The sequence below is a fragment of the Pararge aegeria genome, chromosome 9 (assembly GCF_905163445.1).
Source record: "Pararge aegeria chromosome 9, ilParAegt1.1, whole genome shotgun sequence".
NCBI classification, from domain to species: domain Eukaryota; kingdom Metazoa; phylum Arthropoda; class Insecta; order Lepidoptera; family Nymphalidae; genus Pararge; species Pararge aegeria.
In genome coordinates, this window is record NC_053188.1 from 10,693,498 (window position 1) to 10,718,267 (window position 24,770).

Here is a 24,770-nt window from a genome sequence, read left to right on the forward strand (position 1 = left end):
ACTATATTTTTATTTTGCTTTCCGAATATGTTTTATTTCATTTTAGGAATATTACTTCCTAAACTGAAATAAGAGTTGGTTCCTAAATGCATCAGAGTTAGTACGACACAGATATTTCAAACACTAAGTAATTCGTTTATCTGAGTATAAGGTACCTAACTAAACTATTATGATCCCAGCTTTAGCCTTCTTCTACCCACTGATGTGCAGAGGCCTCTTAGATCCAAGAATCTGCACCATGGTGGGTTGAATAGCTTAGGAACTCCAAATCCGGGATCCCGACTCTTATCAGTTTTACGTGGTAACAAAGAGCTAGACAAGTTAGCTTGGAGAAGGAACCTCAAAGTCCAACATCCATCGTATTTATGTTGCATCGTTTGATTTTGTACCTACTGTCGCAGTAAGACTCCATAACCTTCTTTGACTATAGATTCCTAATTACTTCTGTAGCACAGGAAATGCCTGAAATGTATGAGGGATCAATAAACTTAATGATTGTGTCAAAATAATTAAAATTGGCATCTTAAAATTTATTATTATCTCTGTTTCACTTTCATGTACCTACTATGTGCGCCTAAAAATAGTTTTGTTAGTGAATAAAACTTGCCGTTTATTTTCTGATAGAAGGTGCTAGTTCACTGGCAGGCTAGATGCCGGTAACATCAGTGACGTTCGTCTGTCACAGCTCATTACAGTCACTAGTGCGCGCCAGTTTAAGTTCAAGGACCACATTGTGTAAGACGCTTTGTTTTTTCTCAGGTAAGATATCATTGTCAAGGTTCGATATGCTCGTTCAACAGTCTAAATTTAACTAAAACAGTTTTCTGGCCTGTTTGGTATGAGTTTAATAGTCGTTTTTAGCTATCAAAAGCTTCTATCTTAAGATTTGAAGATGAAAAAATCAAGATATAGTTTATAAACGATGAAAAAGGTACTTCTAAGTGATACCATGATATGGTAATTACAAAAAGCATTCCCGGGCAAATTTTCCTGTGGGCTTTTCAGACCAGGACGCTTGGAACTCCTCGTACCTTTAGTTTTAAGTTACGGATGTTAAAAGTTATCACCATCATGTCACCACAATGGAAAAATATACATTCTATATGTTTACTTGAACATAGAATTTTATAAAAAGAAAAAAAAAACAGAATATTTAGACGTGCAGTTATTATGATTTTCATGAAGCGTTACAGGTGAGGCTGTAAGCTCGCCCGCGTGGGCGCGCCGCCTACCGCTCAGTTAGAGTTCGGCACCGCCGCTGCTCGCACGAAACTCCGCCGCACAAAGGTATATTAAAAGTAGTAAACTCTTAAACTCAAAGCTTCACGTAACAATAACACTAATAAAAGCTTAAGACGTATGTAACTTTTTTCATTCGTTCACCTGCTGACCACGCCACTATGACTAACTCTACGCAAATATTTTGTAACAAAAATAATCGCCATTACTTCACGATACTGAAAATAGCCCGTCTCATTTTCACGGATGGGTATAATGCGCTGCGTCAGCGTCGGGAAAATTTTAATATTCATCTATTAGATTATGAGAACCTTTCTTTACCTTGAAATAAATTTGATGTACTTATAGATACGAGCGCACGAATCTAAAAAAAGGAAGAAGTTAATATCAGAGTGAAACTATTTCTGATTAACTATCGCATAGTCTGATGGATATGACAGAAATATTGACCTCGATGACGACATTCTTAACCTTGTCGTTACCAACAGCTGTGCCGGCCTTTTAGCTGTTTCATACACATAACACATTGTTTTTATTTATTAGAACGTTTGAAATGCCCAGAAAATCCTAATTGATGTTGTTCTCAATATAATTTTTTTTATCATTATTTAGTGTTCATACATAAATAAAAGTAACTATATTTTTTGATAAAATATTAATCGTGCAACAGAATGCAATGTTACAATGTTAAAAATGTAACTAAGTATCTATTATATTTTATAACTAACGGTAACCCACGATTTCGTTCGCATATACTTAATTTTTAATACTTACATTGAAATAGTAATTTGTATTTGATCAATTAAGGGGTAGATTTCCGAAATGAAAAATTACTGCCTTTTTAATTCTCCACCTGCCCGTAAAAGTCGGTGTAGTTTTTGTTTGTTCCATATTGTTTTACTTTCATTATATTCAGTTAAAAACTGGTATTTTAATATTATAAACATGCTAGTTTTAGTGTATGTATTTATTTTGATATTAATATTTTCAGTAATTTCACTTGTACCTAATGAGGTCACAATTGCCAACCTTACGTACCTATAAAATTAACAGAAAAATCAAATAAATACATTTGAGTAAACTTTGAGGCTAAAGATTTTTGTACGTGTCTTTATGTGAGATTTTATGTTGATTTTATGTTGTCAAAACATTATTTTATTCTTGAACAGATATTAACAAAATATAAGTCTCGTGCTTCAATACCTTCGCAAAGCAAAGATAGACATGAATGGGAGATAGAGTGAGATGTAGTTACCTCAAAAGTCGTGCAAGACTCGTTCAAAGATATTGAAAGTGTGACATCACATACATTGAAAAGCGTGACCTTAGATTCAAGATGTTTGAGTTTTTATATAGAATTTTTAAATATAACACGTCTTACAAGTGGAATCGAATATTTTACTAGGTTCTCCCACGCTCTCGGCAACACTCGGCAAATTATTATCGGAGACTGTGTTACTTTAGAAACTGTTTACGATCTAAATTATAGATGTTATTTGTCCAGCAAGAGTTATAGAATATATTTTTAGGTGACTTCTCTCTCTATCTTTAAATATATATGTAGGTTTTTGTGTAACTTAGGAAAGTCCAAAACAGAGTAAAAAATGTATATAACTTTTCTATTATTTTCTATAGAAATTAAGTATTTATTTTAAAATCATATTTAATTTTTTTCTAGAGTAATAATTGGCGGACCAAGTAGATGGCCCACCTCATCATCATATCAACCCATTACCGGCCCACTAAAGGGCACGGGTCTCCTCCCACAATAAGAAGGGATTAAGGCCGTAGTCCACCACGCTGGCCTAGTGCGGATATATGGACTCTACACACCTTTGAGAAAATTATGTAGAACTCTCAGGCATACAGGTTTCCTCACGATGTTTTCCTTCACCGTTGGAGCAAGTTATATTTTAATTACTTTAAACGCACATAACTTAGAAAAGTTAGTGGTATGTGTTGGGATTCGAACTCGGCCCCCCGAAAGTCAAGCTCCTATCTACTGAGCTATGACCGCTTCTACCGGACCACAGAGAAACACTTCGCGGGGCACGCAAGGACACGTCCTACAAATTAGTGTTGCCCTGAGTCTATCAACCTGAGGCGTAAGTGTTAAGCCTCATTGTGCCTATAATTACACCGGAAACCTATAGCCCGGAAGATAGCAAAGCTGCTTTGCGGCAGTAATCACCATGGCAGTACTGTCCCGGACGAGCTTTGTCACAAAAAGATTTTTACCTATAGGTATAGGTACTATGATCTGAGAAAAACTTTATGATACTTTCCTGTTCCAGCGCAACGAACGACTTCCAAAATGGCCACCGGTCCGAAAATAGTGCACAAGCAATTCAATTCGCCCATGGGCCTGTACTCTCAACAAAATATCCAGGAAACGCTGAACAAGCATATGCAGAACCTTGACAACGGCACCGTGGGGTTCGTAAAGCATTATTTTATAAGTGCCTAAGACTTCAACGTGATACGTATTTATGAGTGTTTAGTACTATATTTTTACTTATATTTTTTATTTTCTAATGTATGTTATAAGAGTAAAAAAATATTTATATAACTAGCTGACCCGCGCAACTTCGTCTGCACCAAATCGGTTATTACAGGTTTTTAAAACCTAAAACATAATTGCAGCACCACCTTTTTTAACAAATAGCAGTTGTATAAGTAAAGCCTTGCGGACTTTTTTGTAGATAATAATATTTACTTAAAACATGTAAATCATTATTTTTATGTATCATCAAAAATTTTCGCGGCGTACGCCAATAAAGCACCAAGTCGTTATGACATATGTATTTAAAAAACATCGTTATATTTCAGAAAACCATAATAAAATATACACTTAAACCGCATTAGTCACTCTGTTCATTAGTGAAAACCGTACGAAAATCCGTTCGGTAGATTTCAGTTTTTCGCGCCCAGAAAGACAGACGTGGCGTGGGACTTTGTTTTATAATGTGTAATGGTAAAAAATATTTTAGTACAGTTTTAAGTATAGAGGGCATCTTCTTCCGGAGTCGCTCTCTCATTACTCAGGATCGAGGTTTCTAGTCAATATAGCGTGCTTAACTAGATGTCTCCATATCTTCCGATTATCTATCTGATATATCACTGTAGACGAGTCAGTCGAGTGCTGGTCACCTGGTCCGTCCAATCTCTGGCTAGAGGGCATTATTATCATCATAATATTGACTTTTATCGATGGGGTTTTGACTAGTTACCTTCCTACCAACAAAGTCATGCCGCCAAGCGATTTCGCGTTACGGTACGATGTCGCGCAGAAACCGATTAGGAGTAAGGGCAGACCGCTAACGTTATAGGTCGAATCATCATCGAGCATCCCGCCCTTGACACAAGTACACGTGGTACATGATTCTGCATCTAAAATAGACTGTTTGGAAAAAGAAGCTGCAATTAGTACAATCATTCTAGTAGGTACGTGTCATCTATAAAAGAAACAAGTGTCACAATGAATCACTAGCTACTGACAATAACAAGTAATACACAAAATCGATACGTAGGTACATATAGATTGATTACAATGACTCAGATCGCTTTCGAATCCCAAGATAATAATGACGTACTCGTCTTTGGCATGATTTATTTGAGTTTGTCTAGGGGATATAACGGATTAAGTAACTAAAATACCTTTTATGAAGATACTAGCTAGTCCAGGCAACTTCGTCTGCGCCAAATCAGTTTTTACCGGTTTCAATTGCATCTCCGAACGTGAAAAATCTTAAAAAAACCTAGAATCTGATTAACAATCTCTACTTATAATAAAACTGTAACTGGAAGACTTCTGTAAATTTAATATATTTTGAAAATTTTGATCGGGGGATGCTTTATAATGCAGATTTTTATTTAATTTTTGTCTTTCTGTCTGTCTGTCCGTCCGGGCATCACGTGAAAACTACAGTACGGATTTAAATAAAATTTGGTATAATGGTTGCTAGTATTCCAGGTCAACATATAGCCTATAGGATACTTTTTATCCCGATAAACAATAAGTTTCCTCCGGAAAACGGGATGAAAGTTTTTATCAATTTGACCTCAGAGCTCCGTAAATTTGAACCGATTTTAATAATTATTTTTGTATACTAACAAGCATGTATTGTCTTATTATGAAGATGATCTGATGAATCATAATGAAGATCTGATAAATATTGTCGGTGATAAAGGACATAACTCTTCACAGATACTAGCAAGTCGCAAGGCATATGGGACAACGATCGAATACATGCGTACCATCCTACTGATATTATAACTGCGAAACTTTGTGAGGATGGATGTATGGATTATTTAGTGTTTTTGTTTACGTGTATATTTTACTATGGTTTTTTTAAATTGGCTGAAATATAACGATGTTTTCTAAAGATGTCATACCGACTTAGAGTTTTACTGGCGTACGACGCGAAAATGAAAGAAAGAAAGAAAAAACATTTATTTATGTTAAGTTTTACAAACAGGACATCTTATTATAATATAGTTACAACATAGTAACAATGTCTGTGTGTAACTCCAGACAGAAAGGGTGTACAGCTCAGCATTTGCCATGCATTGTACCTAAGTACATGCATGCCACTGATTTTCAGCTGAGACCCGAGTGAAGATACGGCAAACTAAATAGATAAATAAAAATAATGAAATAAATAAATAAAGTGAAGCACAGGTTATTCCTATTAAAGTAGGTAATAAAAGTGATAAAAGCAGCAAAATTATGATTTTATTAAAAAATACAAAAAAAACAGAAATACTTTTAATTACATAATAAATAAATAAAATGTTGGAATTATATTATTAGTGTTAATATCTATCTTCTTCTATCTATATATATATAATGAAAATGGTCTTCGTTTGAGGCTCAATCACGCCTAAACCACTGATCGTATCGACATGAAACTACCACCATTCGATGCGAAATTTTTCCTAGATGGTTTATGGCTATCTATTTTTTGAATTCCAACATTCCTTCATTTTTTTATTGCTGTTTTACTTTTATGAACATTTATCCCGCTAATAAAAACAAAAGATAAGCATTTTGTCTTGATTCTTTTGTTTTCATGGATTTCAACAGAGTGTATTAAACGGATTATGGTTTTTTACATTCAGCTAAGAATCTACTCACGGTAGTGAAGAACGGCTGGACCAATTGGGCTTTTTTTTATCTTCAGAATTGTCAGGAGAAAGTTTTGTATGTAAGAAAATTTTAAAAAAGCCTGATAAAAAGTTAAAAATTTCGATGATAATCGAAGAATTCCCATCTATATAGTCACTCACCACGAAATCTCGGGAACCATAAGACTTAGAAACGTGAAACTTGGTAGGAATATTACTTTTGCTATGTAGAGGTCAGCTATGAATAGATTTTAAGAAATTCATTCCCCAAAGGGGATTGCGGGGGCGTTAAAAATGAACAATTCCCGTTTTTAAACTATAGCTTCTATAGACTTCAAATTTGGTAGGAATCTTCTGTAAGAGGTGTAGAAATAGGCTATGAACGAATTTTACGATAGCTCACCCCACAGGGGGTTGCGGGGGTGGGTATTAACAATTAATATTTTTAATTTTCCAGCTAAAGCTCCTACAAGCTCCAAATTTTGTAGGAATTTTCTATAAGTGATGTAAAAATGATTTATGAACAAATTTTACGATATCCCACCCCAAAAAAGATTGGGGGGGCGTTAACAATGAAAATTTTCAATTTCCAAGCGATAGCTCCTATAGACTCCAAATTTAGTGAGAGTGTTCTTTATGTAATATAAAAATGATCTTCGAGCGGATTTTACAATGAATCACCTCCAATAAGGTTCGCGGGGGTGGGTGTTAACAATAAAAAATTTCAATTTCGAAATATAGCTTCTAAAAATTCTAAATATGGTAGGAATCTTTTATTATTCACATAAAGAACATCTCAAAATGGATTTCAATTAATAAAGTCTACTTCCGATAGGAATTGCGGGGGTGGGTGTTAAAATCAAAAATTTTTATTTCTAACCTGTAACTTCTACAGACTCCAAATTTGGTGGGGATCTTCGTGTATGTAGATATTCGTGTATTTCCTTACAACAATCAATCGTCTTTTGGCAGCGGAGAAAAAGTCATTGAGAGGTTTCAAAAACTTAACTTTACATGTAGCTATCCAATCAACGGACTAAGAATTTTACATACATTTACTTTTGCAGACTACATAACCGACGAATTCTTTTATTGCGGGATCGCAGAAATGTAACAGATTAAAATGAATGCATTTTCCAAGCACATGCACAAGCAGTTCTATCCGCGGGGCCTATTTATGTTCACCTACCTAAACCTAACCTAACCTAACAAAAATAAAAAAAGGAGAATAATAAAAATATGAAAAAAAAATGAAACATAAAATGTAATTTATTTCCTTTTTCAATTCGCCCAGCGAAGCGGGTGGGAAACGGCTAGTAGTATAATATAATATAATACGATTTGTGTATAAAGATAACAGATTAACTGAAACTCTCATGCCCACCTCTATATAATTAACATATCAGTCGCACAGCCTTCGGATTCTAATTGTTTAGCCAAGATGTTTTTTTAAATTAATGGTTGAATGTAAATTTTGTACACGAATTACGTATAATGCGGAGGAATGTTGTTCCAACACCGGGTTGCGGCATATTTGAAACTCCCGCTGAAGGAAGCAGAGCAATGACATGGGACGCCCAGAAGTTTTCGCGTACATCTAAATTTTTCTCTATCTTCGTAAATCCTTCTGAGTTTGCTATTTGTTATACAAATATGATGGTTTTTCACATTTGAAAAGTCCAAAGAGCAAACTAGCAAGCACCTTCCTCCTAGAACTCATTTTTAACAAGCACGTTCAAAAAAGGCGTAACATGAGTTTTTGCAAATGATTGGTGATAAATAAAAATAATGTACTACTTAGGTACATGTTTAAAGTAATAGTGATTATCTACAAAAGAATCCGCGGCTTTATATCTAAATGTTATGGTTAAATCACATTAACTGCTTTTTTATAATTTTTCTTTAAAAACACGGGTAAAATCGTAAAATGTTGATATTCCTATCATGATATTAATCCTTATCGAAATAAATAGTTTTATAAATATTAATTTCGAATATACATCTGCAAATTCCTTTTTAAATTAGAAGTTGCGTCCAACTTTTAGAACGCAAAAAGCAAGAAAAATGCAGCGGGCCGCGAATAACATACTTAGGAAATAAAACTGGACCTGGTAGCAAGCGTTGCAATTCGTTTCTAGGTTTTTTAAGTAATATCTTTAAAAAACCTAGAAACGAAAACCTTAAATAACCGTTTCGGTGTCGACGAATATGCGCGGGTCGGCTAGTAATATAATATGAACACCATTGTTTGCGTTTCACGGGCATGAAAGGGTGGCTATCGCTCGTCGAAACAGGACAGCAATATAAGAATTACAACCCTTAAAGTTAATTTTTTTTATAACCTATTTTCTAGATCGTGAGACGTCTTATAATGTTATATATCTTAAGTATACTAATATATAAAACTGAAGTGTTTTTTGTTTACTTGAACGCGATGATTTCAGGAACTAGAAGGTCAGATTTGAAAAATTATTTCAGTGTTGGATAGTAACACACGGATATAAAACGGTTTAAAAATCAGGTTTTTTTTTCTTTTTGAGAGCATCCACTGCGTGCGCTACGTATAATACTATTTAGAAAAACAGACGAAATGACACTAAAATCAACGAATTTTACAGGCACAAACTTTAACAGCAGCGCAGACCGCGGCGAGAAATAAGTTTGCTTTGAAGTTTATCTAAATAAATAAATAAATAGCACTCCTTACTAAGTTTATCCGTCATAAATTCTTGTATCACGCTTGAAGACACAAACAGGCCGACAAAACACAAACACGCGCGCGCACACACACACACACACACACACACACAGCGAACAATTTAAAATGAGTTAGAAATAAGTAAGAGGGTGCCTGGTCTACGGAAGTCAGATTTATTTTTTATTTTAGACGAATAAGTGATATTTTATTTTATTTTTGAACGGTTAAAGTTTGATAAAAATATTTATGACAAAGTTGTTCCCCTTAAAAAGTTCTAAAAAATAGTCCTGGACAGCATATTATGTCTATCTTTTAAGGTTAACTTATACGCGGACGAAGTCGCGAGGGAGCGCTAGTAGCATAGCGATTGATGTGAAAACATAACATCTACTGGTTCGTAAACGAAGAGGGGACCGAATTGTTCGACTGAGCACCCAGTCCGACGCGATCTGCCGACGCATCGCCGTGTGTTTGCGCTTTGCAGTAATCTTTAATTTAATAAGTTATATACCTACAGAAAATAAAGTAACAATAACACTAAAATCAAATAATTAAAGTAAAAAATTATAATTGTGTACAATATTAGTTTTTTTTTAAATATTTGTGTTAAAAAAACTCAGTGGAAAAAGTCGGAAAAGAACCTTTTATTGATTATAAAAGAAAGGTGGTTATTGTTTAAAAATAAAATTATCGTCGAAACATGGTCATGGAACTGAGCAGGTTAGTCAAATAATTAAGAGACTTCTGATATAACGCGCGTCTTAGATAACACCTTTAAACGAGCAATTCTTGTATACAGCGGTGCTAGCTAGCCTAGTTGTTAAGACTTCGGCTCTACTTTCCAGGGGCCGAGTTTGAATCCCAACACGCACCTCTAACTTTTCTAAGTTACGTGCATATCAAGCACTCACACACACCTTGCCTTTTTAAATAAAACTAAAATGTTGAATATATATATATTTGTAGGTGCAGTAAACCGGTAAAAAAAAATATTCAAAATTCATTTATTTCAAGTAGGCCTAATATAAGCACTTTTGAAACGTCAAGTCTGTCTGTGTACAGTGACTCTACCACCGGTTCGGAAGGCAGATTCTACCGAGAATAAACCGGCAAGAAACTCAGCAGTTGCTCTTTTACAATATCAACAATTTACATTTTCATTTTAAAATTCATTTTTCTATTATTTTCATTATTTGTGAGAGATGAAAGCGGAGCCGGTTGCTTTCAAGCAACCTTAAAAGGTATAAGTTATCTGAATCACAGAAACGGCTCGACGAAAATTCTAAAATTACGGTTTTTTTTCTTCATTATCGATTATAAATTGATTATAAAGTCCAAAAAATTAAAAACATATCTCGTATGCACAAAATTCGAGCGTTACATTTTTCTTATAAGTATAAATAAGAACGAGCTCTTTCAAGAAAAGCTCTACTAAGTACTACTGCTACTTAATTAAATTGCTTAAAGAATTAGGGAAAATAAAAATGATTTTTTTATGCGAGCAACCCATGAAACCCATACCCATGAAATATAAACAAAATCAAAAGGTCCTGGGTTCGAATTCCACGTCGGGCAAAACTTGTTAGGTATTAGGTTTTTCTGGTAAAGAATTTTCAATACCAGCCCGTAGTTAGGAAATTCTGCCAACCCTTGTGTCTCGGAAAGCAAGTTAAGCCGTCGGTCCCGGTTAATATCACTAACTTGTTATAATAGCCATTAAAGCCCACCAATCCGCAATTGAGGAGCGTGGTGTGTCAATGCTCTAAAACCCTCTCTCCTGTGGGAAAGGAGGCCTTGACATGCCAGTAGTGAGATGTTAATAGGTTATAGGCTATTTGGTGTCATGCTTCTACCCTTAGTAATCGAGGAAACGAATAAAAGTAAAGAAATTGTAAATGGATGAAGTTGCGGGGTACCTAAAACATTATTTTTTAAAAATAGTACCCAAGAAGTTTTCAAATTTTTCCCAGAGAAACATATGTAGAACTAATAAAAGTATATTGAGTATGAAATAATGCAATAGTGTATCATCGACCTGCATACAAGTTCAATCTAAGATTCACACTCGTATGACCCTATAAGACCGCTTTTAAGAAATGAACTCCTAAATTGGTTTATATTTCACGAAATTTATAGTTACAAAACAACAGGCGTTAAAATTGCATATTGAAATATAAAGGACTACGTAATCGGTAAAAAAGCTTGGGTGTTAATTAATGCTCTAACCTGGTTGCTCTTCTAATAATTTTAAATGACATTGTGAGATGGTGCTAACAAAAAAAAAACACCCGGCTAAGTTTGTTGTGGGCTTCTCCTTAGACCAGGACGCGTTTGGAACCCTCGTAGTTTTAAAATTACGAATGTGGTTATCGCCATCATCTCACTTCCGTGTAAATCTTATGTACGCATCAAAAGTGCCACCTATGGGCCTACTTGAATAAAGATATTTTTGACTTCAGACTCAGATTCTGAACTCAGACGTGAACTCCTCCAGCACGTATTTCATTATAATTATTCGTAATAGGCGACCTCTTTCCTCTTCAAATAAATACATCTGGGTAAAATAAACTGCCAATAGTTTAAAAATTATAAAAACCAGTTCAATAGTTCTAGAGTTTATTAACTACAAACAAACAAATCTTTCCTCTTTATAATGTAGCATTAAAGATAGATTAGTTGCATAAATAGAATAATTTATAACGGATTACTATAAATTGAAGAAATTGGAAACTGTGAAACTCAATTAAGGCAGTGATAGCTAGCTACCTATGTTAGCCTACGCTTTGAGTCAAGTTTTTGCCACCGTTTCTCACGAGTGTCAAGTATGGCGACAAAGTCACCTTTTTTGTTAATCACTTTCTAAATTCCATTTGAATTCACTCATCTAGTGCATTCATCTGATAGCTGCACAGTTACAATGACCCGTGCTATTTTTTATAGGTATAAAATGTGTCAATGAAAACCGAAATAATAGTTCACAGGATTTAAAGGAACATGTACTGTCTCTGAGATTTATAGTTTTTTTAAAAAACCACTGCCACTTTTTGCTGGTAGAAATCAGATACAGCCCAAACATCATATCATCATCATCATCATACCAACCCATTACCGGCCCACTGCAGGGCAAGGGTCTCGTTTCACAATGAGAAGGGGTTAAGGCCGTGGTCCACCACGCTGACCCAGTGCGGATTTGTGGACTCCACACACATTTGAGAACATAATGGAGAACTCTCATGGCATGCAGGTGTCCTCACGATGTTTTCCTTCAACGTTGAAGCAAGTGATATTTTAATTTCTTTGAAATCACATAACTTAGGAAAGTTAGAGGTGCGTGTTTTGAATTCGTTGGTATGGAAAAATAAATATATTTTTTTGATTTAATATTTTTACAGGGTGATTCATTATGAAATATACTTATGCATCCTTCAAGGTTATTTCGTAATTCGGTTACACGTTGTATAGGTACTTGTCAGCCTTATAGGTCGACGTACACCTAACGATTTAATACCCTTTTAACGCTAAATGAACTTTTGACTCGACATCAATGAGTCGTCCACTAGACTGTTGATCCCGTGTCACATTGCACAAGTCACACAAGTTTTTGGTCGGACGTGACAATGTTCAATATAATTAAGGTTTTTATATTAAGTACTATATCCTCTACGTTTTTGCGGGTCGGTACCACGACAAACATACAAATATCCACAGAATAAACTAGGCATTGAACTACTGTTCCCAAAAAAGTTTATGTTTAATCTGGACTTGCAAATTCGCTTCCTTAAGGATACTACTACCTAAACGCTACTTTGCCAACTAGTTGCGTGCACCGATTAAGTAGTTCTATAAAGCACAAGTTCGGCGTTATATGGAATATTGCTCACAACTCACCTAATTATTACAAATTCCTCTTTTTGCCTGAAGATCGTGACTTGACTGAATTTTAGCATGGGACGTTGCAATTTTTTTATTAAATCATGTCTAGAAGTTATTACATTAGAAATTAAAGAAATTAAAAAGAAAACCAAAATACTAATAGGATATTTTTTATTTTGTTTCAAAATTTAAGTAACTAACTAAAACATCCAATTATTTTCGTAAGGTATGTAACTTTGACATTCCTCTCTTACGAGAAAGTTTTACTGAATTGTATATAATGAATAACGATTTAGCCTACTTTTCTTCGTCATTAATTATTAGATTAAGTTCTTTCAACCTCATTTAGCAGCATCTTAATTCAAAGGCGTTTTACTGACATTTTAGATTGCCCCCTCGGACGGCTAAGATACTATAATTATATCTACTATTTGCAAACAAGACAGAGGTACCTACCTACTTTTTATCCTGGAAAATAAACAGTTGCCACAGGATATTTAAAATCCGAATCTATCACGAACGAAGTCGCGGGAAAGAGGTAAAATAATGTACCCATGACTTAATGCGAAGGTGTATCTATTTGTTTTTAGTATTTGTCTAACCATTATTTACGAAATTAAGCACATAGATTACTAGCATTCTTGAGATGGAAATAGAGGTTTTTTTAGCCTGAAGAATTTAAAGATATCTTGGTGATTTAAAATCATTTGCTGAACCAATAAATGTATTTTTTAAATTCAGCCGTCCCGCTCTTTATGCGCGATAACTTGCATAATGGAATTAACTAGGGATACACACGGATTGTGATTTTTAGGGTGCCATCTGGATCAGGGCTGTTAATGTTGACCGAAATAAAAGTTCTCCAGTTAAACTTAGATTCTTAATAATTTTCTAAATAGATAGAACCTGTGCGTTTCCGCTTGCCAATAAGAAAATGCGAAAAATAAAACCTCTGAATTCAAAGAGGATACAAACACTAAGTTACGTTAACAACTTCAAATCTTAACATCTTTATTTCCAGGCACCACAGTTTATTTAAAAGTAAACTTTAAGAAGAAAATGTCCAGGAATTTATTTTTTAACACATTTAATGTTTTATCATTAGTAGACGCTAGAAAATACAGAAACAAATATTTGTTTGGGAGAACGCTATTGTTCTTAAACCACAAACGTGAATATTAGGTATCTAGGGAGACTTGTACAAAAAGCGCAACGTGTACTACCTATATCGCGCGTTAGATCTCCCATTCCTCGCTCTCTATCGCCGCTAAATGCACTGCTGACGGAGTCACCTCACTGGGACATAAATACGGATCCTTGGAACACCGTTGTTAACCATTGCCTACACTACTGTGAGAAATGTAAAAGCACCATGTTGTTGGCTTAACATGATTGCGTAAAATGATAGCATAATTACTAGTAGGTAAAACTATTGTGAAGTTATTTGAATTGTTATAATATTTATTTTTCTTTTTTTCGTTTTGTGGTCTCGTTTTAATCTGTATTATTTAATCTGCTATTTATTTGATAAGTGTAATGATAACCGTACTAATTGAATAAAAAGAAATAAAATGAAATAAATAATATGTTTTGTAATTTGTAATATACAAGCCATATGTTGCGCCTATTGTGTTATTGTCCAAGTGTAACAAAAATAATTTTGATCGGCGCTCCTATTATCTTGGCGCCGGTGTGCGCCACACACTTCGCAGGGGTGGCGCGGCTCTGAATGGGATCCTATTACTAAGTCCACCGCGCGTCCGTATGCCAAGCCTGTCTCTGTCAGTGGGCTGTATTTTATGAACCGTAGTTGGAATTTCCACAGAATGGGTATTTCTGCTGTGACAACAAATTACAAAAATATAGAACGCTTTAAATTATAGGGGGATTCCCATAAAACAAATATGAATTGTTTTATATTTTTATTGCTCATCCTTACACCTCCTACTATGCTGTGTTTCATATTGCACATTAGTACAGAACCCCTCACGAGCAAGTCTGACTTGCACTTCGCCGGGTTTATATTTATTTTTTATAAATATAATCGGCTTAATACCGACCTAGGTCACAAACCGGAATCTTGGAAACTTTACTGCTACTCTCATGGATCTACTCTGTTCACTAATTATTCTAACCCAGATCGGGTTTCGCTATAAGTTTTTCCGTTGGCAAAAGTAGGCATACTTTTCTACTAAACAAGTAAGGTTGAAAGTCTTAGATAAGGTAAGATTATAAATATCTAGATATTTCTTTTTTCCATCTTTGGTAGCTAGTTTCTTATAACTCCGGTCTCCATCCACTTTACTTACCTATGATCATATGAGTTGTTAAGGAAGCTTATACATAAATGGTCATCACATACTTATTTATGCAATGCTATTTTCTTGTTGCAGTATTAACTTCCAAAATCCTGGTACGGACAAACCGGCAAATCTGGCAAACTCAGCAGTTCTGCGCATGCTCGAAGAAGAAGAACGCAACCGCAAAGGTTTACCTAGTACGTATGGTTATCTTTCAAAACCTCCATTCATTGCGATTAATTTACAATTCCAACAAGTAAAAAAAACTGGTTTATAGAATCTCCAGTTTATAAAAATGTTGTTTTGAAAGCGGTCAATGATGGAAACCATTTTCTTTTACCCCAAGGAACTATAGCATTGATTTTAAACAAATATATTTATGGTTCGATGACTTGTTTCCCTAATATAAAAATGCTCTCTATCTAGTATATATATACATATAATAGCTCAAGTTTTCGACTAACTGTATGTTATGTTATAACTAGTGAAATACAAAATAAGTATTGTAACTTAATCTAGACTAGACCCTACCCAAATCGTGGCGATTTTGGAGAACCTTGTTCGCACCCAGCGAAGATTTGACCAAATATGGCCGCCGAAAAAGACGAAACTGACAAATTATTGGGATGGCCAAATCAACTCTGCTTCGTATATTTGTTCCAATCTCATGAAGGCTAAAGGTACCCTTGCTGTTTTAGAGGAAGTTTAATGAAACAACAAAATATTAAAGCTAACTCAACGTCATTCGAGCATGTAACAGATTAAGCTGTAGATAGAACACTTATTATAGCACTAGACTCTAGATACGTCTTGTCCATGTAGCAGTAACATGTTTGTTGATTGCGATTTGTTTTGATATTATTTATATCGATTTGAAACCAATAAATACTAAAAGTAATAATAAACTGTGTAGTTATCGAGATCCCGTTTATAATATTAAAATCAGGCACAAACATTAGCATATAATAAGCACATCATATAATATTTGGAACTCAAATTTAAGGACGGTGACGCTCAGGTGTTCGAAATCTTGAAATAATAAAAAGTTATATAAATATATGTATATAAATATAAACTTAGGAACAAATCTTAAAAATGAATAAGTAGGTGAGTAGGGCAGGCGTCAAAGGGAGTTAAGTACACAAGACCTGGAAAATATAAGTAATATTTAATAATAAACAAAAGTACATATTACCTATACCCGTATAACGCAGATAACTTTCGCATGACCGGACCTCAAGCAGATGTCTGGTAAAAAAAAAAATAACAATGCCTTGTAGCATACGTAGAATGCCATAGGTGTTTTTAGTGATCAATCCAAAGCATTTGATTGTGATGAGCAAGTTTCACAGTAATGGGAAATTTCCTAAAATATATTCATACCGATCTTAATATGCTATAGAAGTTTCTGAGACCTTTTTTTATATACGGATGTATGTATTTAGGACGTTCATCAATTTAACATTTAAATAGCGCTCATTAAGTGAACCCAACTGCAGAAAATTGATGGTTCAAATTACCGTTGGAGCCTTGAAAATTGTACTATTGCTAATATGTTCGTTTTGGATCCTGACAATGTTATCTCTACTTACTTCACGAGTAACTTTTAATAATATATATGGGATAGTCTGTTCGTTGGTTTATCCTAGTTTTATGTAGCAAATTTCGCATTTATATACCTAGTACCAAGTAGGTAAATAGGAGTATTTCTGTTTAGTGGTAGGTAGGTAAATTAGTAGGCACAAAAAATAGTACCTACACGAAACCACGAAGCTGCGAAGCAGTGGTTAAATAAATCGAAAAGACGCAGTTTCTGGTAACTTTGAAAATCTACGTATAGGTACAACTATTGAATTAAAATATGGATTTTAATTAGCTCTCCCCAGCAGCCAATAAATTCGATACTTATATAGATGTATGGGTATCGAATTAATTGAAATCTACGAATAAAATTTGTGCATAAAGAGAAAAGTCCTAAATAAGAACTTAGGTATAGGTATAGGTAGGTAGAAGAAATATATATAAGTATTACTAGCTGTGGCCCGCGACATCGTCTGCGTTTGATTTTGTTTTTAAAGTATTCAGTATCGCTAAGCCTTAAATGAGTATAGTAGTATGACTGTCATGTGACTGTCAATTAATTATAGACAAATAATTTGCAATAGAATAAAATTGCAACTATAATTAAAGATCTAAGCTATCCTATCTCTTAAGTTGGACCAGACTGCTCACGGTGTGCCAATTTAATTTAAAATCGGTTAAGTAGTTTAGGAGTCCATCGCGGACAAACATCGTGACAGGAGATTTATATATATTAAGATATATATACCTAATCGTCATTCTTTTGACACCTACGAGTACCTACTTGTTGTGGAGATTGGTCATTCTCATATATAAGTTTTGGCAGGAATTTAAAAGTAATTTGCACGATGTGCCCAAGAGCTTTTTTGTATCGTTAGTACAACACTCGCGACCGAACGAATATCAACGAAAATGCCTGAAATTGTATACGTTGGTAAAGTAAATTTTCTTGCTTGCTTTCAAAAACTAAGAAAATATATAGGAGAAATTTGTGATTGTGAATTATTTTTAATCGTTTAATCAAACAGTGCTATCACAGAACAACATATTTACAGGATTTAACTAGTGCCTACTGATCGAAAAATGTAAACTCTAAAATTACGTAACCAAGGTGATAAACAACAAAACTAATTAATTTTAAAAATACCTCCCTGCACAGAATTAAAATAAAAACATACAAAAACCGTTCACGACTTATTAGTTGCAATATTTGCAGCATCAAAAACAACTCCACTTTAGATTGGTTTCTCGAACAAACGGTTAGTCAATTCATTTAGCAATTGACTGAAATTATTTTACCTCTAATGTTCTAAGCGTTCACAATAAAATGGAAAAAAAAACAACTTGACCTAGTAACATTACGCGGGTGTAAAGTGAGATGTGCGCGGGGCGTTTTAACTGTTTTTGAACATAATAATGCACTGCATACAATAATGGCTGAATGAGAATTCTGTATGTAATTGCACACGGGTGGACACCTAAACTGCGGGTGGAAAAGTTATTCAAAAAAAGAACTTTCGGATCATCGCTACTTACTTTACTATATTTTGAAACGTGGACAGGGATTGAAAATTATTTTTGGCAGGGCACATGAAGTAACTTTTTATTAAATTTATGCTTCAATATAAATATAACTGTCTTTAATATCTAAGACAAAAAATTGGTTATTATAATTTTACAAGATTACAGGTTTGGATACAGGACTTCAGGATTAGGATTCGCGTATAATACAAATGCTTACCAACACTTTACTTTTTATAGTATTGAGTTAGTCAGAAGAAGGATACTCGTAGTTCAGAAGAAGAACAATAAACCAGTTTATCTAATTATCGCGAGGTCGCTGACGCTGCCATGCGAGTACCTATAGACAGCGCAGGGGCGCGGATGCCGACCTATACATATAGGTACATATAGGTACCTATGTAAAACATTTTCCCCTCAGTCAATTTAAAATTCGACTCATCTTCAAATCAAAAACTATAATTGCTTCTTCAGGTTACTGAGGCCAAGTAGATATTGGAAGATATTTATATTTTAGATGAAATAAAAAACACGTTTTGTTTGACGCAATACAAGACTATTTCTGATGTGTCTACTTTCGCGAGCACTTCATGAATCAACAGCTAATATTAACCTAATGTTCAGGAGGTGCAACGCCGAAAGAGTATCACTTCAATACGAGAACACTCACACCTCTTACCTAACCTATAATATCAACGTTTAATAAAAAAATGTTTGATTCCTTTTCTATTGATATAGAAATCATGGTTCAAATATTTCAGGATTCAAGTCTACCTGTTGGTAAAACACACATCTCTGTAAATTTATAACTCTTAGATATTTCTTCTTCATAGATAATAATTAAATTTGTAACTTCTAATCTTTATAATCTTCTTCAATCTTGAAAACTATGTTATACCTGTCTTTGCAAAAGTAGTAAGAACTAATTTTTAACATATAATTTACCAGATGTATCTATTTAAACAATGTAATATATTAACTAACGTATACCTAAAGTTTTGCTGCACTGAACAGCTGATGTTTTGTATGCACCTAAAACTATTGCGAGTGGTTAAATTAATGAGATAAATATGTATGAACATGTGGTTGCCAATATTTAAAATTTGATTGTGGTTTACTTTATGACTTAGAATCCAAATTTGTGATATAAATCTGCAATGTATAGCACGTAGTGTTTATGTATCCATCTTTGTTGTATAGGATAGTTGGGAGACGAATCGCTCCGTATAATAAACCGAATTATTTCATTTGCGTTCAGTTAGTGAAACATAGATTCATAAATCAGTTTCAGTGCTATCTATTAAAAAGTATGCCTGACGGAAATGTAGAGTTATAAAATACGCGTTATAAAGAGTTTTTACCATTTTGATGGTCCAGGATATAATTACCTGCTAATAGCACAGAAGATTCTCTTATAATTTGCAAATTAGGTAGGTACTATGATTGTTTATGTTCGCACCTGGCATTGAAAATGCCCGCTTAGCTTACGATGATCGTTTTAGATGCCGATGATTCAACTCTAGTTTTACTTGTGTAATGCCAAGTGCCAATGCCAGTGACTCAAGAACGAAATCTGTAGGTTTTTATCTTCTGCATTGTGACAACGTTGGCGTTGTTTATCTAAACTGCGGGTGGAAAAAACCTCATTACTTTGCCGCGGATCGTAAAATATTCAAAGAGAGACGTCAAAACAGCCAATAGTCTGATACTTTACTATTTTTTTCTTGGTTTTTTTCACTTGTATCTTTTAGGACAGGCAAAGATCATTGACCATACAACCGATTCAGTCGTATATAGATCTTTCAATAGACAACTTTCGTTTTAAATTAAACGTAGGCCCATAGACACACTTAATGGTTTAATTTATGCTTCGATAAGATTTAGTTTTTTTTTTAATAACATACACAATGCTGATTATTAAATATAGCAAAAAATAGAAGTAATGATTTTCTACAGTTACTCTGAGTGGATTTATTACCCCGCATAATATTCCAACGTCCAATAAGTAGGTATAATACAATGCAAGGAGACTTTAAAATAGTCTCTCTCAAGAGATCAAGATCTATTAAAATATACGAAGCTATAATCAATTATTGCTTCGTATATTTTAATAGATCTTCGTGAATTTTAAGCTATTTAACGCAGTGAGAAAAGATATTTACGAGTACCACTACAAAATAATTTATGATACAATGCTCACCGGAATGGCTAGAAATGAAAAAAAAAATGACGTTTCTGTTGTAGACAACTACAACAGAAATCCAGAGCCATAGTATGGCACAGGAACCTAAAAACTAACAAATATTGTTTAACATTTGAACAGGCTCGAATATGGTCAAAGATCTGCGCCTGTCCTGAAGCATGAAGGGAACAAGTCAAGAAACAAAAATTGTAAGAAGTGGCGCGATGAAAAAAACATAAATATTTTTCAATCATATTTATATTGTTTTTTCATCTCATCAGTTTGACTAAATGGTACTTTCCGTAAGAATATGTTCAAGATACATTTAAAATACTCAAATCACTCTAATACCTAATACCTATCATTTTTGAAAAGTTCCCTCGATTTTGTCAGAATCCTTCCAATAGACCTTCAACAAATTAAAATAGGACCCCTTTTGAGATGTGATACACAAACAAAAAAAAACATCTAAATTGGTGTATAAGTAATTGGCGGAGGAATCGCGTAACAAATTTACAAAAAAATAAAATATACCTACAGTCGAATTCAGAACCATCTTCTTTCTTTAAATCTGCTGAAAAATTGATTATGCACATAAATATTACTGTTCTTGTTCGGCAATCTGTCATTCAAACCCCACTGATCAACTTATAAAGGGCCTTTCTCAGTGATTAAACATTCTGACGTAGTCATCATCACCATCACTGCGTATAACAGCGTATTAACGTCCTACTTCTGTGCGCAGGCCTCCTCTCTCATTGGAGACAGGAGGCGATAGGAGGAAGGAATACCGGAACCCGGAAGACCGTAGACTGTAGCTAGAAAAGACGAAAAAAAAATGCCTTTAAACTTTTATTTATTTAGGCAGCCTAAAAAATAAATACTTTGCCTTAGAACATGATTGAGTATACCTACTTATTAATTTGAAACATACTTAATAGAAATTGAAATCCTTTGCTGATGTTCAAAAATATGTTTTCCGTTGTGGTTCTAATGGATATTGTCGGAAGTCGTTGTGATGAGGGCGGTTCTGTAATAACTAGAGGGCACGAAAGAGACGGTGTGCCATAGAGCAGAGAGGTGAAGTCTCTGAAAATATAATTTGAAGTTACTAGCGCGACTACACCTGGCGAGAGCAAATTCACGCGTAGTCCTGACCTGCCCGCTGAGAGAGTCACATGCGCTTCAGTTTTGTAAGTCCTTCTAAAAATATGTTTGTTTAAGTACAATTAAGAGCGCGACATTAGCCGATTTCAGAATGTTGTAAACGAAACGCGACCCAAAATACTAACTGACTGCTTCGTGCAATTTTCCATTTTCTCGTTTTTTTTTCAATTCATAGTTTTCTTTTAATAATTAAATTAAACACAGGATTATTCGTTTTCAACAAATATGAATTTCAACGATTAAATTTAATGAAGGAATTTAGGAAAGGCTGCCTATCGATACCAGAATGCAGTCGTCTCTGTTAAAATATATATACTGACATAGGTATACCTAGATTAAGGAGGACAGCAATACTGAGAGTTTGCTTCAAAAGTATGACTTTTCAACTTAAATTTTTAAATAAAAAAATAACAATTAGCTCTATTATTATTATAACCTCACGTTGTAATGATTTAACTTTAGTTTGGGTGTTAAGTTGAAGTGGAGTAAAAACTTCTACCTCCTCGTACAAACGTGGCGTAACGTCTGAATAGTTACGCAGTGTTTTGTTCAGTTCAACTGATAGGAACACTTTCAAATGTTAGAACGTGACAAAACACTGCGTAATTACTCCAACGCCTCACCACATTTTTTTAACACAGATATGTAAAATATACTTATACCAAGTACGAAGTGACAGTACCTAATCCCGATTCTGTGGTACCTAAGCAAAGCTATAAATTTCATTGACAGGTCCAAAAGTATTGCTGTCGTTTTCACACTTTATCCCCACGAATTGTATATAGGATATAGGATATTTTAAGATATTTCAATTTAGAGATTCAATGTACAACAGTAAATTCTGTACAGAATAATTGGCACCAATACCGATAGTCAACAAAGTTTAGAATAATGAAATTAACTATCAACGACCGTATCCTTCAATTCCCACGTCACATTTTAGATGTCATACTTCAAAACCATTTTTAAAATTCAAGTCACTCGTGTATCTTTTCCTTTATTAAAGCTGTTCTGGTCTGCATCAACAACTGAAAAAAGTTATTTTTTCTTCCATCCTCTGGCACAAATCCAAAAACATTGTGGGAGTTGGGACAAACTAATTTAAAGCGGAATGTGTCATAATAAGTTACTCACTCTGTACATAAAAACGCGTGCTCTTCAGATAGCCTCGTCCAAGATCGTGTGCGTTGATAGAAACATACAGCTAATGAACACATCTTATAGTATATAACTAAACCAGGGAAATGCTTAAATCGGATACCTGACTATTCAGGGATAGGGAATAAAACGTTTCACCAATTCTTAGATGATGACTAATGACGTTAGGCGCCATCTAAAGTTACGACACCTAATCAGCGGTGCGTATTATGTATTGTTCCTAGGTTTAGGGAACTCGTAAACTGATATTTTGACGGCCAACTGGCGCATTGCACAGCCACCCTGCTTTCAGGGTGTTTCAGGGTGTTTATCAGAATATCATAAGTATTTACGTGTATTATATTTATAAAGATATCCATCAGCTATCTTAGTACCCATAACACAAGCTATGCTTACTTTGGGGCTAGATGGCGATGTCTGTATTGTCGCGGTATATTTATTTATTATTTATTTATTTACATATGCAGATGAGAATGTAATTTTTTTTTATTAGTCGATAACTCTGGCAATAAACCTTCACCATAAGGAGATTTACTGCTGCTGGACTAACGATAACGATACTATGCAGTGTAGATATTCTGTAGTAATAATCTACTTCCTCAGAAGTAGGACCTTTACCTACTTCCTGTATTCCGAGATTTCATATTGATGGAAGACGTCTCCGGCAATCCCAAGTGCCACCATGAATTTATACCTAGTCAATGAACAAAAAATTTAATAGAGATGCAATAATAAAGAGTTTTGGTAGTCAGAATTATCTTAAGACCATTTTGTTTCAGGTCAGAAGAAAGTAGTGTGGCCACCAACGCCTGAGACCAACGGATATCATCAACCGCCACAGGTAATTTTCATTTGTTTTTGTAACAGCTGTTTGTACATAAATTTTACCTCAAAGGAAACAAAGAAGCTGCACATAGCATTAGCTTAAAGTAGAAAGCACAATAATAGCATGAAAAACCGAGGCGATACAATATCGTGCAGGTTTCTACATAAACTAAAATGCAAATCGAGTCTATAAATCTTCAAACGCTTTCTTTAAAAAAAAAAAAACATACTTTTACTTTTACCATTAATTAAATATCTTGTAAAATTGGTAAGCAACTAGTTTTTTTGATGCATTTTTTTTTCTTATTTTTATAGATCACAATTTTGGATTTATTATCAGTAGTTATCTCAGCTTCGGTTCTTTTTGTTATTTATGTACTAGTATATATGATTTCTAGTATCGAATGGCCCATTTCAGTTACGTTTATGCTCAACAGCAGAGTCCTGCAAACTTCAACAACGCCCAGCACTCTCCGTCCCAACCACAATACTCCCCGCAACCCCAAAATTACTTGCCGCAATCACCGCTCCAACAACAACAATACCAAGCTCCTCCATCCCAAAACCAATATCCTCAATATAATCAAGGAGTGCAGTCGGAGCCTTCCTACTGCGAAGGGAAACGCCAGGGAGCCACGGGGCTAAGTAAACTGATCCCTGTAGGGCCGGGTGTCACCGCTTCCCCAGTAGACCCATCTTACCGCCAGGGCCCGTTGTCGCCTAGTGCGCAGCCCTATCGACAACAACAAAGTCGATGGGCGCCGGTGCCGGCCCCCATCTCCCCTCAGGTAGAGTGACCAGATGAAAACCATCGCGGATGCACGCATGTATAAGCATTTGGCCGTGTTACTCCATCAATATGTACTTAACTTTGCAACGAGGTTCCGTGCAATTCAACTAAGCACCGGCCTCCCTAACTACAAATTAAATTTCTGTTCCAAATAAATTGGTAAAAACAAAGCATGCATGATAAATTATTGATAACATTACTTACCTAGCAGCCTGCTTCCAAAAAAATAGCTTTTAATGTGTTAACCCGTGCGATATTCTTTTGTAGTTTTCCAGAATGATTCAAAAAATATTTAAAACTATTTATGGT

General features: G+C 34.6%; 1 protein-coding gene across 1 annotated transcript in view; it reads left to right on the forward strand.

Moving 5' to 3' along the window:
- Positions 1 to 623: 623 nt before the first annotated feature.
- LOC120626199 (transcriptional regulator DEF1-like) overlaps positions 624 to 24,770 on the forward strand; it is a 32,028-nt gene continuing 7,881 nt past the window's right edge. The window contains exons 1-7 of the mRNA XM_039893585.1: positions 624 to 759; positions 1,186 to 1,287; positions 3,534 to 3,675; positions 15,331 to 15,438; positions 15,757 to 15,917; positions 23,626 to 23,687; positions 24,109 to 24,459. Coding sequence (XP_039749519.1) covers positions 3,554 to 3,675; positions 15,331 to 15,438; positions 15,757 to 15,917; positions 23,626 to 23,687; positions 24,109 to 24,459 — 804 coding nt within the window. The 5' untranslated portion in view covers positions 624 to 759; positions 1,186 to 1,287; positions 3,534 to 3,553. The remainder of the gene's footprint in view (positions 760 to 1,185; positions 1,288 to 3,533; positions 3,676 to 15,330; positions 15,439 to 15,756; positions 15,918 to 23,625; positions 23,688 to 24,108; positions 24,460 to 24,770) is intronic.